General features: G+C 41.0%; 1 protein-coding gene across 2 annotated transcripts in view; it reads right to left on the reverse strand.

Moving 5' to 3' along the window:
• PDSS2 (decaprenyl diphosphate synthase subunit 2) overlaps positions 1 to 19,736 on the reverse strand; it is a 71,129-nt gene that overhangs the window by 29,822 nt on the left and 21,571 nt on the right. For both annotated transcript variants that reach the window (XM_081186655.1, XM_081186654.1), the window contains exon 3: positions 7,620 to 7,818. In XM_081186655.1, coding sequence (XP_081042781.1) covers positions 7,620 to 7,818 — 199 coding nt within the window. The remainder of the gene's footprint in view (positions 1 to 7,619; positions 7,819 to 19,736) is intronic.

Genomic DNA, 19,736 nt, shown 5'->3' on the forward strand with positions numbered 1-19,736 from the left:
CCCACAGCTCCCTCTCTTTTCTACAGTTAGGTGAATAACTGGGTCACGAGGGTGGGGGTGGGATAAAGTCTTACGTTAAAAACCTCCAGGGGCCTTTCCCACAGAATAAAGCTACTTCCTGGGATGAGAAAGAATATGTGCACATGAGAGAGAAATCAATTAACACAGATGTTTTGAATTTGATTTGTTTACAATCACTGACACCCCAGCCAATTCTTCAAGTCAGTGGCAGGGCTATGATGTGGCAAAATGTCAAGGATGTAGCAAACAATCCCTTATATTTAACACATCCAACTCCACAGTTAAAACTAACTTACCCTTAAACTCACTATGGCCACAAAGGACACATCTGTATCCTCTTTTACTAGATTGATCCTCATTTTGTTTTGTTACAGAAAGAACACCCTTTATGGAGTGCAGATGCCTTTCCTCTCTTTTTTTAGGGAAGCCCGGACTGCCCCAACGGCTAGCCCATCTACTGCCAACATTTTCACTGGAAGCTTATTCAGACGGAGATCAGCTTTCAGCTTTGCCAGTTAGTCTACAGCAGGGATGAAGAATCTTTTTATAACTAGGGTCTCAGTTCCTTGGGGTGATCCCGCAGGGTCTGCGCAACAGCACTGGATGAAGCTGGGCCTTTTCTCTCATCCCCCCCCCTTTCATTCTCCTCTTTTGTTCTTCCCATTCTCTCTCCTTATCTCTCCCATTTTCTCTCTCCCCTTCTTGGCTAGGCAGAGGGAAAGAGGTTACTCTTTCTTCCTGCCTAACACAGAAATGCAAAGGGTTGGGGACTTGCAACACCGAGGGGGATGCAGCAAGGGTGCACCATAGGTCAGATGTGAACATGAAGGGGGCTAGAATTGGCCTTGAGGTTGGCAGTTCCTCAGCCCTGCTCTACAATGCACCATGTACAATAACCAACAAACTACTATGAGCTAATTTGTAACAGAACTATGAAGAGTAGTTTGGATCCCAGTCCTAATCATACATACTCATAAGCAACCACTACTATAACCTTTGTGTTCCAATGCCAGCCCATAGTGTACATTATGTGCCATAATACAGGTAAACCCTTCCTATAACGGGAAGGGAAATTAAATCAAAACTTAGCTCAGAATTACTTAGATTCTGCGCAGAAGGAAGATCTGCTTGCATAAATCTGTGATGTTTATGTAAACAAATAGCTTATTTAGTAAGCAGCATATTTATGCCTTAAGGAATACATAAGCTAGCATACGGAAATTCAGCCACAATATAAGTGGTACATCTGTGCCACTGGTTATTTATAAACAGCTAATGTTCAATGAAACAATATTGCCTTGTGTATAGCTTCAGCTGACAGCCACATGTGCCAAACCCAAGTGTTTCATACAACATACCAAACTCTCCCTTTGCTGGAGTCTCCACTTGCACTGACAACCCAGTGCTTTGATATCAAAGGTTGACATGGATCATGTAATATTCAAAAATTCAGAACAACTTAAATTTATATAGCTGCCGCTACAATCCACAGAGGTGAAAAGCTGACGGAATTTCCTATTCACACTGTGTTCTTCTTCCCTCCCCCACCCCCGACGTGAACCTCTTTAATTCTCTGTTAAGTCCTTAGTAATTATCTGAAAAGGCTCCTGTGTCAAAGGCTAGTGTGTAATAGCACAACAATTACTTTACTACTGCTCAGATATGACATAACCATACTGTTGCATAACATATTGTATTCAAAGTAATGCTAAAGAGACTGTGTTGTTGGGCAAGCACAAATTCTCCTCTCCGCCCTTGCGGGCTGTTCTGTGGGTTCTCTTGATCCTTTAGAGCAGATATGGGGATGATGCAGGGGTGCAAGGGCAGAAGACAGGGGGGAAGTCCCATTGCACTAGTAGGAGTAGTTGTGCCAGCTTCTGCTAGCACAACAATTAAATTGAATATGATCCATAGCTTTTAAAGAGTAGCAAAATGAAATTTGCTATTTAGTTCTACTGGCCCCAAATTCCAGGACAAAATGCTAAAATGATTAGCCAGTAGAAACCAAGAAACTACAAACCAGAAGTAATCTGGACTTGCCAAGGTAGCTCTAATATGCTCCCTTTCATAAGCTTTATTCACATCATCTAGGCAATAAATGCACAAAAGAAATTAATATCTAGCACAGACTAATTGGAAGTTGTCCTTGAACCATTAGCAAATATCATGAAGATCATTCATGTTTACAGTTCATCCCCTTAAATTAAAGATTTATGATGATACAATATATTTTTCACAGTATTTATAAACCAAGGATTTAATAAGGCACCCCAGAAGAACACATGGCTGAAACAACTATATGCACCATTTATGATGCATTCTGATGCATATGGCAGGTTTCTGTGCAGTTCATGTAATAAATCACTTATTTCAGATAACGTTGAAAATAGGCTAAGCCATACATAAATCTGCACACAGAGATCCCAGTTCACATCGCATACTTTTCTGGCAGGAGACAATGGGGCAAAAGAAGAAATGACAAGTGTTAGCATTCAAAATCCATTTCCTTGTCATTAGGATTTAACTTTCAAAATAAGAACATAAAAAAGTCTTATGGGTCAGGCCAAAGGTCCATCTAGTATAGCACTAGATGCCCACTCGAAGTTCCCCAAAAGAATCTGAGCACAGCAGCACTCTTTTTCACCTACAATACAATAGTCTGTTTGAGCCAAGGCCACCTACATGCCTCCAGGTTCAATGTATGTGGCTTCCAAGTAGACTTGCCTCTTTTTGTTCATGTAAATTTGAAAAATAGCACCACAGTTCTTCACAAATGAACTGTACCTTTGCCATTTTGCAGATACCTCACTCAAAGTCTTTTCACAATCACAGTAAAGCATACAAGGAGGTCGACTACAATCACAGGTCAGCTGTCACTGATCCACAGATGACTGAAAAGCTAAAAAACTTAAAAATATGGTCTGACATGATTGTGTTCTGCTGCTTAGCTCAATGATACTGAAGTGCCAGCCGATATGGGAATCTGGTCACTTGTTAAGGATTTAGTGCAGCTCCTATACATTTGCAAGCTGAATCAGCCACAGAGTTTGCCATAAAACCCTGGATATGACAGCCACGTTTTGCACCCTGGAATTATACAGTACAATGATGTTTCAACTGACACATTCTGCACACACAAACAGATAACAGAATAGGATTCCAGCAGAAAAAATAGTAGTTTAGTTTTTTTAATAAACATGACTTTTCCTGAAATATCCATTTGCTAAATAATACTGCTCACACGTTGTTATGCAAAGTGGCATGTTCACACCAACAAAGAACTAAGAAAGCTATGACATTGACCTCATCACCAAGACAGACACTGATGTTTCCATGTGCCTTCCTTGCAAGGAGTTTATGCAATCTGCAGTTTCATAACCGACATTTCAATGTAGGTTCAGCCCTTTGATAGTAGTTATATTCTACAGCAGTAATGCAAAGAGGTAAATTGTGACAAGATTAGCAGCAATTCCTATATTTAATGTTATTTAAAAATCAAAGTGTTACCTAAGGCAATTATCATGCAGCCCTTTAATATCTACAGGGAAAAGCCTAAGGGGAAAATAATTGACTCTGCTAATTTTACCCTTGGCAATTATAAAACAGCTCTGCATTTCATTATGACTGCAAATTTTCACATTTAATTATCTGGCTTGATAGAAATACAGAGATAAACGCATCATACAAAATCTCAGACAATTGCCCATAACACCATGATAGAATTAGTTTGGGACTGACAGTACAAAACAATAATAGAAATATTGGATGTAAAATATATTGCATATCACAACTGTAATCACTGAAACAAACATGTTCTTCCTCAATCACTGTGGTCTCTCATGACCAGTATACTTTGTAACGTGTCACACACAATTATTTGTTTCACTGCACTTGTTAGCACATCCTAATATATAATACTGGTCACTAGCTGGCTTCTCATAAATCTGCCTTGGAAGATGGTCCTACATGCTAGGAATGCAAGAAATTAAAAGCTCTCCACAGAGTCTGGGGTATAATAATAGCACTCTGTGGAGCAACCTGCAGGCCACACATGACCCTTGGCCACTCTCTGTACAGCCTGCCAAGTCCCAGGGAGTTCTGCCCATCTTTCCCTGCAGCTCAACTGATGAAGCCATCAGCTGGGCAGCTGGGAAAAGACTGATGCCAGCTATGCAGCTCAGCAGCACAGAAACAGCCATCTTGTCCATGCTGGGTTACAGGTTTCCTTCCAGCCCCCATGCTGAATCCAAGGGCTTGTAAGAGGAAGAAATAGCAGCAGCAGCAGCAGCAGCAGCAGCAGCAGCAGCAGCAGCAGCAGCAGCAGCTCCACCTGCTTTCCAACTTGAGGCAGACGTTCTTCATGGATTACATATCAGAATTGGAAAGGCAAAGTGGAGAGATGTCAAGTGTTGTGTGCCTTCCTATTCATGGCCATCTGAAAATTTTAGGTGGTTTAAGAGTTAGCCCCACCTGGCTTTGAAATCATAGCAATTGGCTCCATTATTAGGCAAAATACTTACTTACATGGACCATTACAACACATGTCTACTCAGAAGTAAAACTCCACTAGGTCCAATGGGAAATATGGGATTACTGAATTAGTGTTGCCCAGAAGGGTTTATATGGCCTTACCCTGTCATGTATCATCAAATGCAACAATGGTTAGTAAATGAGCTGAAATCACATTTCACAAAGTGGTGAGTGGGGAAATGGGGGAGGACTTCATGGCTTTATACACTTTGTGCAAAATATACAAGTCTAAAAACTCATCTTTCAAAATAATACTAAGTCAAGTCAGTGTAAGTGTCAAGAATTTTTACAGCTTATAGTCCAACTGTTCATGCTTTTTAAGATGCAAGAAAGAATGAGTTGATAAATAAATTGCCTGTATTCCACTTATGGTATATAGAAGGTATTAAAGTATTCAGGTGTCAAAAGTGGGAGAAAGTGTTAACATGTTTTGGCAGAACTTTCAGACATGCCGCTTAATTGCTTGAGAATACAAGCAGTTTTTAGGCTACTGTGCTTCAATTTACTACAGATCTGATTCAAGGCAAGCTTGAAATAATTACACGTTTTTGCTCAAGTACTTAAAGACAGAATAATGAGCAGCATTTTATCCATGTTTTTCATCAATCTGAGTAGGACCGAGAATGATTTATGGCTACTTTCCCCCTTGATTTTAATTGCAGATTTTATAAAATACCAAGTTCATGCAATAGCTCTCTGTGCATCTTAGCATGCGTGTACACAGAATACACTTGGTAGACAATACCACTTTTTGTTCTTAAGCACATGCTCACATAAAACAGGGTGTGAACCAGGTCATAACCAAAATGTCCAACCAGTCATCCCTGTGATCACTGTTGCTCTAAAAGTTCTATGCCTATCACGAACAGTATGTGTGAACAGTCTACTCATTCACATTTTCCCATGGTAACAGATGTCCAAGGATGGATTAGACTTTTCACAACAGTTCCAAGTGCTCTTAGATGAAACTGCTTTTCTAGCTCCATTTCATTTAGGGTTCTGGCACTGAAACTGCTTTGGTTGCCTGTATGTTAGGAGACAGCCAGGGGAAACACCTCCCTGTTTATCCTCCTCAACCTCTTAGCAGCTTTTCATACCATCGACCATGGCACCTTTGTAGAGCAGTTGTCTGAATTGGAAGTGGGTGGCACTACTTTGTAGCAGTTCGCGTCCTACTTGGATGCTACCATATTTTTCGCTCTATAGGACACACCAGACGATAAGACGCACCTGACGATAAGACGCACCTAGTTTTTGGGGGAGGAAAACAAGAAAAAAATATTCTGAATCCCAGAAGCCAGAACAGCAAGAGGGATCTGGCTTCTGGGATAGCCTCTTGCTGTTCTGGCTTCTGGGATAGGCTCTGTCCCTTCCCCGATCTCCCGCAAGAGCTGCACACTCTTTAAAGGGAGCGCGGCTCTTGGGGGCTTTTCTGGGAGGTGGGGGATGGGACAGAGCCCTGCACTCTGTCCCTTCCCCCCACCTCCCGCAAGAGCCACGCGAAGCCTCCACAGGGTAACGGGGAGCCTTCACCCCGCTGCCCTGTGGAGGCTTTGCGCCGCTAACCCCGAAGCTATTACAGCGAGACGGAGCGCAGCACAGTGCTCCCTCTCCCTGTTCTGGCTTCTGGCTTAGCCGCGCAGCCTGCATTCGCTCCATAAGATGCACACACATTTCCCCTTACTTTTTAGGAAGGGAAAAGTGCGTTTATAGAGCGAGAAATACGGCAATTTCCAGAGATGCTTGGGGAGTGCTCTTCAGCCCTGTGGAGCCTTGGATGTGGGGTTCCTCAGGATTCAATGCTGTTTAACATCTACATGAAACTGCTGAGTGTGGTCATCTGGAGTTCTGGAGAACATTGTCAGCAATATGCTGATGACACACAGCTCTACTTCACCTTTACACCTGCAGGTGTGGCAGCGAATGTGATGGACCATTGTCTTGCCTCAGTAATGGACTGGATGAGAGCCAACAAACTGCAGTGCATGAAGTAATTTTACCATTCTTTTATCATACTTAGATAACCTCTAGGTTAGATTACTTAGATAAATTATACTTATACATGGGGCTGCCTCTAAAGATGGTTTGGAAACTTCAGATGGGACAGAATTCAGTGGCCAGCTTGCTCACCAGGACAAGGCAGTTTGAGCATATTACACCAATCTTGGTCCAACTGCATTGGCTGCCAATTAGTTTCCAGGCCCAATTCAAAGTGCTGGTTTACACCTATAAAGCCTTAAATACCTCAGGGACCGCCTCTCCCCATATGAACTGACTTGGACCCTGAGCGCATCATCTGAGGCCCTTCTTTGTGTGCCCCCTTCCATAAGAGGCCTGAAAGGTATCAACACAAGAACAGGCCATTTCTGTGGTGGCTCCCTGTTTGTAGAATGCTTTCCCCGGGAGGCTCTCCAGGCGCCTTCATTACATATCTTTAGGCACCAGGTGAAAACATTACTCTAAACATTCTATGGCCTTTTAAATGTGTTTGTGGGAAGGGGGCTACTGGTTTGTTTTTGTTTTATTATGTACTATGTATTTTTGTGTTGTGAGCCACCCTGTGATCTTTGGATAAAGGGTAGCATACAAATTTAATAAACAATACTTCTACTACTACTACTACTATAGAAAAAGGTTATGTGCAGTGGAGTTCTAAGTTTCATGGAAAAGATGAAAAAAAATTCTAACAAAAACTAGTTTTAAACCTGTTCCAAACAATATTATTAATATTTAAAGGGGAATTAGTTAAGTTCATTGAGCTATGTTCAATTTTCTTTAATTCATCATTTCTACTTATGGTAGACATAAGTCTGCTATCTTACAAGTAGTTTCTTGGTGAGTAAATATGGTTAATATAGAGTTAATTTTATAGCACAATTTATAGCTGACATAACGTATCTGATAAAATTTCAGACCTTTGGGCAGCACGTACAGTTTTATATGACATCTAATGCCTCAAGGAACATGGATTTCTAACAAAATTAGCTCACAAAAGGCAGCAGAGAAATCTACTGAAATAAACACAAATGAAGCCTACACCTTCTTTAAAGCAATAAAAACCATATTACCTTAGTATTTTGCAGTTCAGCAAGGCTTGTGCATGCATTTGCTAGAAGAAAATCACCACTTAAGACAGCCATTTTATTTCCAAATTGCATGTCCTTCAACGGGCCATCTGATGATGTCAGTTCACCAATGTTTACTATCCCACGATGTACCAGGAAAGCTGTGTGAATCAACTCAGTAATCTCTGCCAGACTTCGTTGGCTTTAAAGCAAAGACAAGAAACAGTTCAATTAGCTGCAAAACAGCTGTATAATCTGGTTGTCTACAAAAGAGAAATGCTGAAAACTATAGCAGATGGGGTACTTATCAATACAAATATAGCATTCAGCACTTTGTGAGCACACCATTTTGAGCCTATCCCGCCTGGCCCACTTGAGGGGCAAACTGCACATGAATTAACTCACACGTTTGAACAACTGTGTTTAACCTGATTGATTTTATTTTGGAGAAAAAACAGCTGGTGCTGACCCTGATCAGGGCCTTGTGTTTATTTTCTACTGAAAAACTGCTCCTTACCTGGCTGTGTTTTTGCCCCCCCCCCATGCAGTTTGCTACAAACAAGAATCTTAAGGGCCAGAAAAGCAGCCAGGTAAGTGGCAAATTTCAGCAGCAAACAAGCACAGGGCCCATGGCTGCTTTCCTCTCCAAAATAAGAGGACTAATAAAACATATTTGTTTAAATACATATGCGATGTCATGTATAATAAGGCCCTGACATGAGGAGTCTTACTAGATTTAAGGAAATACTTAACAATATAAAATAGTGTTTAAAAATAAATCAAAATGTGGATACCCCCATTCTTCAAATGTGTACTAACAGCCCTAAACCATGTTGATAATTGCAAGTAAAAACAACCAAAACAAAAACACTTTTAAAAAAGGGCCTAAAAATACCCCATTTTTATGCACTTTATCATTCTATTACCATACACAGATAAATTATAGCAATGGGTATATGGGACAACAAACCTTTTTATATGCTAAATTTAACCTTTTTGTTTCAGACAGTGGCAGGAATAAAAGCCATCTATTGAATGTGACAGAAAATTACATTCTGTCATAACCTTATGTCTAAAGAAGGGTTAACACATCCTAGAACGAGGAAAGAGGAGGGAGGGCAACTAACAAGACATCCTGATGCTTCTGCTGTCATTGTCAGGGCAGCCCTTGGAGAAAATGTCCATATCAATTCAGTTTATCAGATGGACAGCTGATCAACATTAAACAGACTTGCTCTGGGCAGATTGAACTGAGATACCTGCCATGAATACCAATGAGTGTCCTCTGCTCTCGACAACTGAGGTCTGACTGCTGCTGATCCCAGGACATATGGGGATCCCTAGTGACGAGTACATAAAGCTGCAGCTTACTCAAGTGATGGCTCATTTCCCCCAGCTGAAGGCACACATTAATATCCTGAGATCAAGCTCACCTCTCTGACCCCCACCCCCACCCCACCCCCCAGTGTCCCTTTCCCCCTTTAATAAGCTTTTAATGAAGGAAACAAAAATCCTCTCTGTACAGCTTGCCACAAAAAGGTTACACAAGTACATTAGTGTCATACTTTCTGAGCCTTCCTTCCCATTTTTCCTTAGGTTTCTGTGCTCTTGTTTGCTCTCCAAACAGAACCTGTATTATTCAGCCTACTGCATTAAAAAATACAGCTCATGTATTTAGTATATTCAATTTTTAAAAATGCTAGACGACATCTTCTGATAAGGCATACTTAATTTTAAACTAAAATGACAAACAAGGTAAAGCAATCTTTGTCATCTGGATATATAAAATAGCTCCAGGCATCTCCCAAGGAATCTGAGTTTTAATACAGGATGCCAGAATAGGAGATTCTTAAGCATTCTGACTTCAGTTTAATGTGTTAGGAGGGAAAACATCTACAGAAATCTTGGAGTGGTGAAATAATAGTAATTAAGAGGTTGTCTACTTTGCAGGAGATTATTAACTATGGTCCCATTTTTACTTAAGTAAACCATAATAGATAAAGCACACTAAAGATCACTTGTTGAACATTTATTTACTATGAAAGCAGCCCTCTGAAATAAGAAAGAAGAATATGGTATTTATACTGCTTTTAAGCACTGCAGTCATCTGAACCACGGTTTACAACCTAATCCTGTGCATTTTTATCTGGAAGTAAATATTCCTGTGTTCAGTGAGGCTTATTAGGATTGCAGCCTTACTGAATTATTCTTTCCTGGATAAATCAATGTTGACTGCCTTTGGGCACAGAAAAGTCACAGAGACTGCTGTTTACAAAATGGCAGAAAAAAGCACTATAGGGAAGTGTAACATTGTTAGAAGTAATAATGATCAAAATCTAGTGGCTAAAGCAACAGATTTAAACTTTAATTAACCGATTTACAAACAAGTAGACAATCTCATCATGATCAGTGCTCAAAACCAGCTTTCAGTACTAACACTGAGCTATCAAACCTATTTAGAGAGAAGGGCATATGAACATAAAGTTTCATTACCTTTCCACTGTGCACATGGAGCAACCCTTCACTAATCTTGGGTTCGAAGCAGGGCAATTAGGTGAGACAATAATTGTATCCAGCAAAGTTCTACTCAGAGTAGACCCACTGATATTAATGTACCTAAGTTAGTCACACCTAATTTCAATACAACCAAATGTTTTTAAGGCAGATTTATATCCTCAGCATTCATTCTTTTTCAAAATTAATCATTTTGACTGTCACTTTTACTAGCTTTCCACTCCCCCCCCCCCTGCTTTCACATAATATAAGCAAAACACAGTGGAATCCAACATAACTTTTGGGGGCAGGAAATAAAGGGCAACTCCGCAACAAGACTTCTCCCTCTGCACCCTCAAACCTGGGGGTTCCCTCAACTCTCCAGAGCTGATGGGGGGGGGGAAGGGATGGGAAGGGAAGGGAAGGGGGGGGGAGATTCCCATTGTACAAGTGGACAGTAACAACTGAGTTGACTCCTGCCTAGAGAATACTTTACTAAACCAATCACCATCAACAGAACAGAGCTAATAGGGGAATTAAGAGTAAAAAAAGAAATAGAAACACTGGAAATGCTGTACAGTATTTTTTAAAATCCACCTTTCCCTATCGACTTCCAAATGTGTCAGATCCATTTTCTTTTTTTACGTTACTCCTTTAAGACTAAATTGTTATTAACTATTATCAGCACAAATTATTATTATTAATTATTTTGACAGGGTAGAGATATGGCTGCAGTTGACAGTATACAGATGAGTGTCCTTATCCTGAAGTCTTACACTAGCTATAGCTTAAGGCGCATATGCACTCACCCATTTTACGTGAGATGCACTAGCAAAAGTAAGATCCAACTTTGACTTTATCCCCTTCATCAAGAGTCCCCACCACTGTCATTTCTGCCATTGCTCTCATTTCTCTCTATTCCATGGGCAGCCCATCATCCTTCTTAGCTTAGTCCACAGTTTTGGAGACCTGCTATTCTGAGGTCCAGCAATTTACCCTTCTGCCACAAACCAAGTTGTTTCGCGCACTGAGCACAAAAGGAGTATGGGAAAGCCACAAAGAGAAGTCTGAATGGGGAGCTCCCTCTCACACTTCCTAGTAGACGAAGGTAAACAGCTCAAGTGCCACAATTTGCTTTAAATGAGGCAGTGTATGCTTTCTATGCTGTGAAGTAGCTCTGAAGCAGTCGAGCTGAGTGGGTATATATATTATCAAATAAAACTGTACTATCCGGATTATAATACATGGCAATGTACCATAACAAGCTACATCTTGCAAAAGATGCCTAGAGCGCAGCCAGTTTATTTTTTTCACTATTTCACATAGAATAAATGGGTTTCGGTTTTTCTGTATTTGACATACCATTTGCAGCAGAATTTCCAACTGACTTGGTTGATTCTGCCGAAATGCATTAAAACCCCACCAATCTATAATATGTTCACATTTCCTTAGATCATATTACAGAGCATTTGATTTATCCCTAATAAGAACTTTTAACTAATATGGCTGTTTTCAGTTCAACAACAAAAACCAATCTCTACAATTAAGTAAGGAAAACGTGGAACTCCTGGAACTCATTGCTACGTATACAAATTCTGATGCAGCAGGAAGGGAGTCTCTTAGAAAATGCAGTGTGCAGATAATCATTTACTTCTAGATGCTTGCATTGTCTCAATATTAAATCTACCCTTGCATCTGAAGGGCACTGTCCTGTCTCAGGATTGTATTAGATTGCAAACAATGGGCATTCATAATAACAATGATCAAGTGTTGTGGATTTGTCACTGCATGTTCTGGAAACCACATTACAGTGTAACTAAATGGCACAACACATATGAATCTAAACTCCTTAGATTTAACAGTTTTCAAATAATTTTTTAACAGAAATTGGGAATCTAACAACAGTTAATATTTTATAGTTTTTGGTATTAAAAATATAAAGTTATTTTAGCAAACATATTTAGTTATCCAACCCAACTCCTTCAGCTTGGCTATCCCTATATCAGAAATCTTCCTGCCACACATACAGAGCTGTGAACAGAGGCGAGTCTGGATCATGCCCCTAGTGTTAAATTTATTTTTTGTCACCCATTATTTGGAATAATAAACTTTAATGTCACACAACTGTGTGTGAGAATTAAGATTTATTATGCTTTATTGGCAAGGGCTGCTTCCCTTCCCCCTCACTCTGGTAAGCATTTCCACATAGCTACATCTGAAGAAGTGGGGCAGTGAGCCGATCATCTGCTCATCAACCTCACTGGCACCAATTGCTGCTTAGGTCCTCCAGGATTGCCCTCACAAACAGCCACTCCATCTGGTCACTGGGTAATCATAATGTAAGGACTGGTGAATGTACTTACAGAGGTACCTCGGGTTACATATGCTTCAGGTTACAGACTCCGCTAACCCAGAAATATTACCTCAGGTTAAGAACTTTGCTTCAGAATAAGAACAGAAATCATGCTCCAGCGGCGCAGCAGCAGTGGGAGGCCCCATTAGCTAAAGTGGTGCTTCAGGATAAGAACAGTTTCAGGTTAAGAATGGACCTCCAGAACGAATTAAGTACTTAACCCGAGGTACCACTGTACTTTCCTCTTGTGTCCCTGCCCCCCCCCCCTTTCGTCTTGTGTCTGTTAAGGTCGCAGCCCATTGTTTTAAACTGAACTTCCTTCAGTGCACTGCCAGGGGACGTGGTATATATGAAGGATGTGTATGTCTGTAGGAGAAAACAGAAAGTACGGTGTGTCTAAAAGAGTTTCTAGGCCTTTTACTACCAACTGCCTTGTGGGAAGAATTCCAGGAGAGTGATGGAAGAGTGCAAAAACTGCCTCAGTATGTCCTCCAGCTAAACTTTCCCTTTTTTGCACTGGAAGTTAACTGCACAGGAATACACTTGTCCTGATTCAGAAAGCAAGAACTTAATATCAAGCACCTATCTGCAAATTGCTGCTCCTTAATGTGATCCAACAGGATGCAACAGGATAGAAGGGCGGGTGGAGTCTCTCAATCCAGAAGCTAGGTTAGGATATAGAGTGGAGGTACTACAGTGGTGCCCCACAAGACGAATGCCTCGCAAGACGGAAAACTCGCTAGACGAAAGAGTTTTCCGTTTTGGAGGTGCTTCGCAAAACGAATCTCCTATGGGCTTGCTTCGCAAGACGAAAATGTCTTGCGAGTTCCTGCGGGGTTTTTTCCCTTCCCCCCCTTTTTCTAAGCCGCTAAGCCGCTTATCAGCTGATCCGATAGGCCGATAAGCCGCTAAAAGCCGCTAATAGCGCTAATCCACTAATCCGTCAATGGGCTTGCTTCGGAAGACGAAAATACCGCTAGACGAAGAGAATCACAGAACGGATTCTTTTCGTCTTGCGAGGCACCACTGTACTTAACAGCTAGCATAGTCTATACCTATATCTAATCTAACATCACCAATCACCTGTTTGAGCAAAACTAATTCTAACTACACACACACACACACACACTCCAGAGCTGACCATCTGTTCTGTGGAGGAGGATCTGTGGAGGTGGTCTTTTCCCGCACACAAGGAATCTGGACTGGGATTCAGATCTGAAAGACAGCCTTTAACTCCCTTGTTACAGTTTCCTATATACCAGCCCAAACCAGCCAAGTCACATTTATTAAAACCAGCATGTCAAATAGTTCACAATTACAGTCTATATCAATACAGATTATGCCAGATGGTAATGAGCCATACATAAAGAGCCATCCATCCAAAATAATCACACTGTTTTCCACAGAACTGTTGAAGAGGTTATGGTTTATTACACCGTACTCATTAGATATACAGTGCCAGCATTAGCAATTTTCCCTTCATTTGTGTCTCATTTAAGATTCTACCTCCACAAGCATATTCAAATTAGTACACAAGGTTAAAGCCATTATGGTCAGGAATAAAATTAAGTTATATTTTATGTTATAGAAATGATAGATCAAAGGTCTCTTAATTTTTTTTTAATTATCCAGCAGAGTGTACCAAGAGAGAGAATAGAAATATAATTTGTATGTATCAAAACCTATGCTTAGTAAGACAGATAAATACAATGACTGAATTGTTCTAAATAAAGATAAGCTACATTCAAATATTAAGGCTACAAACTAAGAAAAGTGGTGGAATCAGCAAAAACAAAAACCCCACAACTGAACTGCTAGCCTTGAATTTATTTCTTTGCATTTGTTTGACATCAGCGAAAGACTGAATGAGGATGAAGAAAATAAAATTTTATCCAGTCCAGTCAAAGCAAACATTTGGGGGGCGGCAGATCCATTCAAAAGGTGTGCAGCCTGCTCCTGTTGGGGTTGCATTCCCTTGTAAGAACTGGATTTTCATCTTGTGGGTGCTGCTGGATCTGGAGTTACTTCTGCATGCCCAAGTGGTGGTAGTGGCCAAGGGCACATTTTACCACTTTTGGCTGGTAAGCAAGCTGTGCCCTTACCTGAAGAAAGCAGTCCTAGCCACAGTCATACATGCTACAGTAACAAACAGCTATTCTATTGAATTCTGGATAGGGCTGCATTTGAAAAGTCCAAAATGCAGTAGCCAAATAATGGTATGTAGTGGCACTGTGAACAGGACAGTCCTCAGTCTCAATTGGCCCAACCCCACAGATCATATGGTCATTGCACTTATGCTCCTCATCATGAAGGCATGGTGGAAGCCTGCATAACATCACTTCTTCCATACAGGAGTCCCATCAACCTGCTGGGACTGGGACATCTAAAATTAAGAACTTTCTGCCTTAGAATCACCGCTGCAATTGATATCATTTCAAATATACAGTGATAGTTTAAACAACTGACCTTACTTAACAGTTGCCACTGAAATGTGAAAACATGTTTTCAAAATCCAATATAAATTCTAAAAGGAAGATAATTAAATACAAGGTTTTGGGCTGGATTCAGAGAAAAACATATGGTAAAGGGAGGGGGTGTTGGCAGAAGCTGACTGTCCTTTCCCCCAGCAGCTTCCTGGAAGTCTCTCCTGCACAACCTGAATGAGGCTGGTTGTGACAATGGAGGGTAGAGGCATCGCTGAAAAATCAGGCAAAAGGACCATCTGCAATCAGGAGCTCCATACGTAAAAGATGCCTCCATCTTCCTTTCAGGTACCCCACCTACCTGGCCAAGATTTACCAGGATCGACCCTGCTCTGGCCGAGGCAAGGTCTGGAACTGTGGCATGGTGCATTTGTGCAATGCCAGTTTCAGGATTGATCTTTTCCATCAGGAACCTGCACAAGAGCTGGATCTGTAGTCAAACAAGAGCCCTGGAGATTGGAAGTAGAGCTGTTCAAAAGATGTACCAGGAGCTGTTGGACCAGCAGATATCAAGCAGAGTCTACTGTTGCATAACTATGCCAATACAATGACATTTAATGTTTCTGAAATTAGAGAAGACCTATAAAGTTGGAAATAGTTATTGCTAGTACTGTGCCAGATAACCGTGAAGACAGAAAGACAATTGGATGTGTTCAGGAATACTTTTACGATATTCCTAGTGACTACTAGAAATAATTTTTGGAGGCCAAGTTCAGACACATTAACAGACCTTTGCATATAGCCATTATCACTAGTAATCCACTTCTTTGGCCACCTCATGAGAAGAGAAGACTCCCTGGAAAAGACCCTGATGTTGGGAAAGATGGAGGGCACAAGGAGAAGGGGACGACAGAGGACGAGATGGTTGGACAGTGTTCTCGAAGCTACCAACATGAGTTTGACCAAACTGCGGGAGGCAGTGGAAGACAGGAGTGCCTGGCGGGCTATGGTCCAAGGGGTCACGAAGAGTCGGACACGACTAAACAACTAAACAACAACAATCCACTTCTCTGTCAATAATTTGGAGTTGGGTATGTGTAGCTTGGAATGTTTAATCTGGAAAAGAAGAAACTGAGAGGAGATATGATAGCCATTTTAGACTGTCACATGGAAGATGGAGCAAGCTTGTTCTCTCTGGCTCTGGAGTGTAAGTCTCGAACCAATGAATTCAAGTTACAAGAAAGGAGAGTCCAACAAAACATCAGGAAGAAGTTTCTGACAATAAGAGCTGATCAACAGTGGAACGGACTCCCTCAGAAGTGGACTCTCCTTCATTGGAGGTTTATAAGCAGCGGTTGGATGGCCATCTGCCATGGATGCTTTAGCTGACATTCCTGCATTGCAGGAAGTTGGACTAAAACTCTACAATTCTATGATTCTATGTGCCAAAAAAGAGCAAACTCCTCCTATACATGGTGGACATCTTATAGAGCTCTGAATCTGGGAACAAATAAAGGCAGTATTGTCCTTTATTATTGTTAATATACCAAGACTTTTGTTTGTCTTTTAACTGTTATACCAGATTTAGTCCTCAGAACAAAACAGTCACTCTTGTCACTAATTTCTAGACTGGTTTATGCTAATCACTGGACATGTAAGGAGATACCTTTGAAACAAGAAAGGCTGGGAAATTGTGGGATATTATATTATTTAAATTGATGCCATGCCACAAATCTTCAACTGCATTAAAACTTGCAAAATATCAAGCCCAGTAGTAATTTTTATAAAGAACATTTACTACTGAGCTATTAATAATGTGATTAGTTAAACCCCTTACACAGGGTAATAGTATGCCTAAGGCAAATATATTTTATCTTACAGAAAGGTGGCTTTAAATAGGCACCACTGTTGCAGGAAGGTAAACGGCATTTCCGTGTGCTCTGGCACTTGTCAAGGTGTCCCATTGTGCCAGAAGCACATAACCCAGAAAGCTGTCTGCGGACACCGGCTCCCTCGGCCTGAAGCAAGATGAGCGCCACACCCCATAGTCAGGTTTGACTGGACTTAACTGTCCAGGGGTCCTTTACTTTTACCTTTATATTTAACTTTCTGTATGTTCTGATAATTTTATCAAATAAAAAATATTTTAAAATGGAGAAGGTAAGGACCATTAAAAAATGACAATAGTTTTGCACATAATAGGTAGATTAAACTGCATGCTATTTTCTGAATTTTAGGTTCGTGCCTTCAAAACTCTAGTTAAAAGTTTATTTGCAATGACTATGCAAGACAAGCTGAAGCAAGGTAAACAGATTCCCATTAATATGCATTGCCAATTATGTAGAGACACCACCAAACCTGTGAACAGATGCTCATCTGTCCAAGTGTTTCCCTGAAATATTTCCACATAGCTTTAAAAATATATAGCCATACCAGTGTAGCTGGAAAGTGACAATACTGATGGATTCAGCCCTATGATGCATGAACAAGAACACATTTTCAAATATAGTTAAGTGGCACTTGTTTCAAAATATTTGTTTCATTTCTCAGATCAAGATGAAACAGCTGAAAATCATTTGGTGTTCCAAGTGTCAAACAAACACTGAAATAAAAATTTGCCTCATCCAAGTAAAGAAAGCTTTTATTATTGCAGAAATTTGGCCAATCTTACTGCTTACATTCAAAGCTATGTAAAATAGTTGTATGATGGAAGCACTGATTTGTGGCTATTAATGGCTTTAGTACTAGTAAGTCCTTTTCAAGTGTTGGACCTGGGATACCAGGGTATGGATTCCTGCTCAGGTCATGAAGCTCACTGGGTAACTGTGGGCCAGTCACTGTTTATCAGCCTAACCTACCTCACAGGGTTATTTGTTGTGATGATAAGCTGGGGAGGGGAAAACCATGTACACCACCTTCAGCTCCTTGAGTGAAAAGGTGGAACATAAACTGTGATAAATAAACATGTATATATGCATGTGCATACATCTGTACACAAGGGATGACGGATAAAAACTTTACTATCTTATGATTTATGAATGGGTTCCACAACCTTACATTGGTCACTTCCATATCACATATACTGTTGGATAAAGACAGTGCTTCATAAGGTAGGTGAGCAGATAGGCTTTCAAGAAATGAGAAGTTTTATCAAAAGGGCATAGCCTTTTTCAAAATCAAAAAAGCAACATTTTTAAAAAAAACATTTTACACTTCAAGGGTAGCTATTATTGGTTCTTTCCAGTTCTAAAGATTAATATAAGGTCCATTGAGTGAGAGTAAAATTAAAGCTTGAATTACCAAAGAAAATTATTTATCAGTAAACAAGGATGGATATGACATGCTATTAATGCTCTGAAAACAAGCATTAATTAATAAGAAAGGCACCAAAGTGTGGGGGAACCCTATGTTTTTAATTAATAGGGTGTGGAGTCCCCAATTTCCCTCCCGCACCACTTTGACCCCTCTAACATTTAAACTTGCTTTAAAGAGATTTATTCCATCCTCTCCCCCAGCCACAATTTTCACCTCATCATGGTGCTTGTTTCCTCTGCTTTTGGCAAAATATACCAATGAAGCAGATGGGCCTTGCTATGTACATGTGATGATGCTAAACAGTTAAAGGAGATGGCAAGCTGCCTCTGAGCCCTTGCCCCTATCACCAGGTGTGCTGCTATAATCAGCAGCAGGGAAGGGATAAAAATCCCTTCTGAGGCTTGCAACTGCTGCTGCCTCTGGGACAGGATCAGATTAATCAGATGCATTTGGGAAAGTTGGCGTCACCTCATTTCTATTATTAAGGCAATTCCCTTCCACTGTTTTTTTAACAGTTTGTTCGCATTTTAACATTTGCAAAATGCTTTCTTGATGCATGGAAACCTGTATCAGTTGCTGATCTTCAGTTAGGGAGGAAGGGGGGTGTAATGGTTCTAGGGGTTGCTCGTGCGTAAGCAGGTGCCTATCTCCCCGGCTGGGTGCAAACACCTGGCTGGGTTGCCAAAGTGAACCTTTTCTGTCCGGACAGCCACTCACCCGTGGCTGACTCAATCGCTGGAAGCATCCGTCAGTGGCCGTTTCTTGAACTTCTTCCAGCAAAGAAGCTCTTTGACGCCTAGTCTCCTCCTACTCTCTCTGTGCAAAAGCCTTCTGCGCAAGGAGGGCGTGGGCAACGGAGGAGCCCTACTCTCCCCGCTGGTCCCAGGCAAGGAGTCATGGGACCGCCTCGCCGCTTCCCCCATCTGCCCCCCTTCTCCACTGGTGCTACGCTGATTCTCTTCCCCAGAAGATGGGCTGCTCCTCCCAATCTCTGGACGCTCTCTGGAATCCCTCTGGCTTTTGCTCTCTCCCTCCGGCACCAATGGCAGTTCCCTGACAGGGGGTTACATTTTACTTAATTTATGCCTGTTCTACTGGGAAGCATAATTAAATTTTCTGAATATCTTTCAACAGAAATGCATCAAAAAGCCATGTATTGAAGTCAGAGCCATATGTTGGTATGGCAGATTTGTTAAGAAACTGGGAATTCTTCAGTAGGGCTTCTACATCAACATGCTAGCATATAGTGTATAATACTGTATAGACAATGTACCACGTGTGCAGTTGGCATGCCCTTCCTCCATGCATCTGAAACAGGCACCTAAATATATTAGACATGAGTAAAATCTTTATATGCACACAAAATCTTAGAAAACTGCCCTTCTGCAAGGAAGGGAGCTTTCAGGTGCCTGCACCCACCACCAAACCACTCTACAATGGGTTCATGTCAGTAACAGCAGTGACCATTGAGTCCTTCAGCACAATAGCTCCATGCTGCTGTCAGGCAAAATTGTTCACCACTACCATGCAGCAGGT

This window comes from Podarcis bocagei (genome assembly GCF_964188305.1).
Source record: "Podarcis bocagei genome assembly, chromosome: 3".
Taxonomy (NCBI): domain Eukaryota; kingdom Metazoa; phylum Chordata; class Lepidosauria; order Squamata; family Lacertidae; genus Podarcis; species Podarcis bocagei.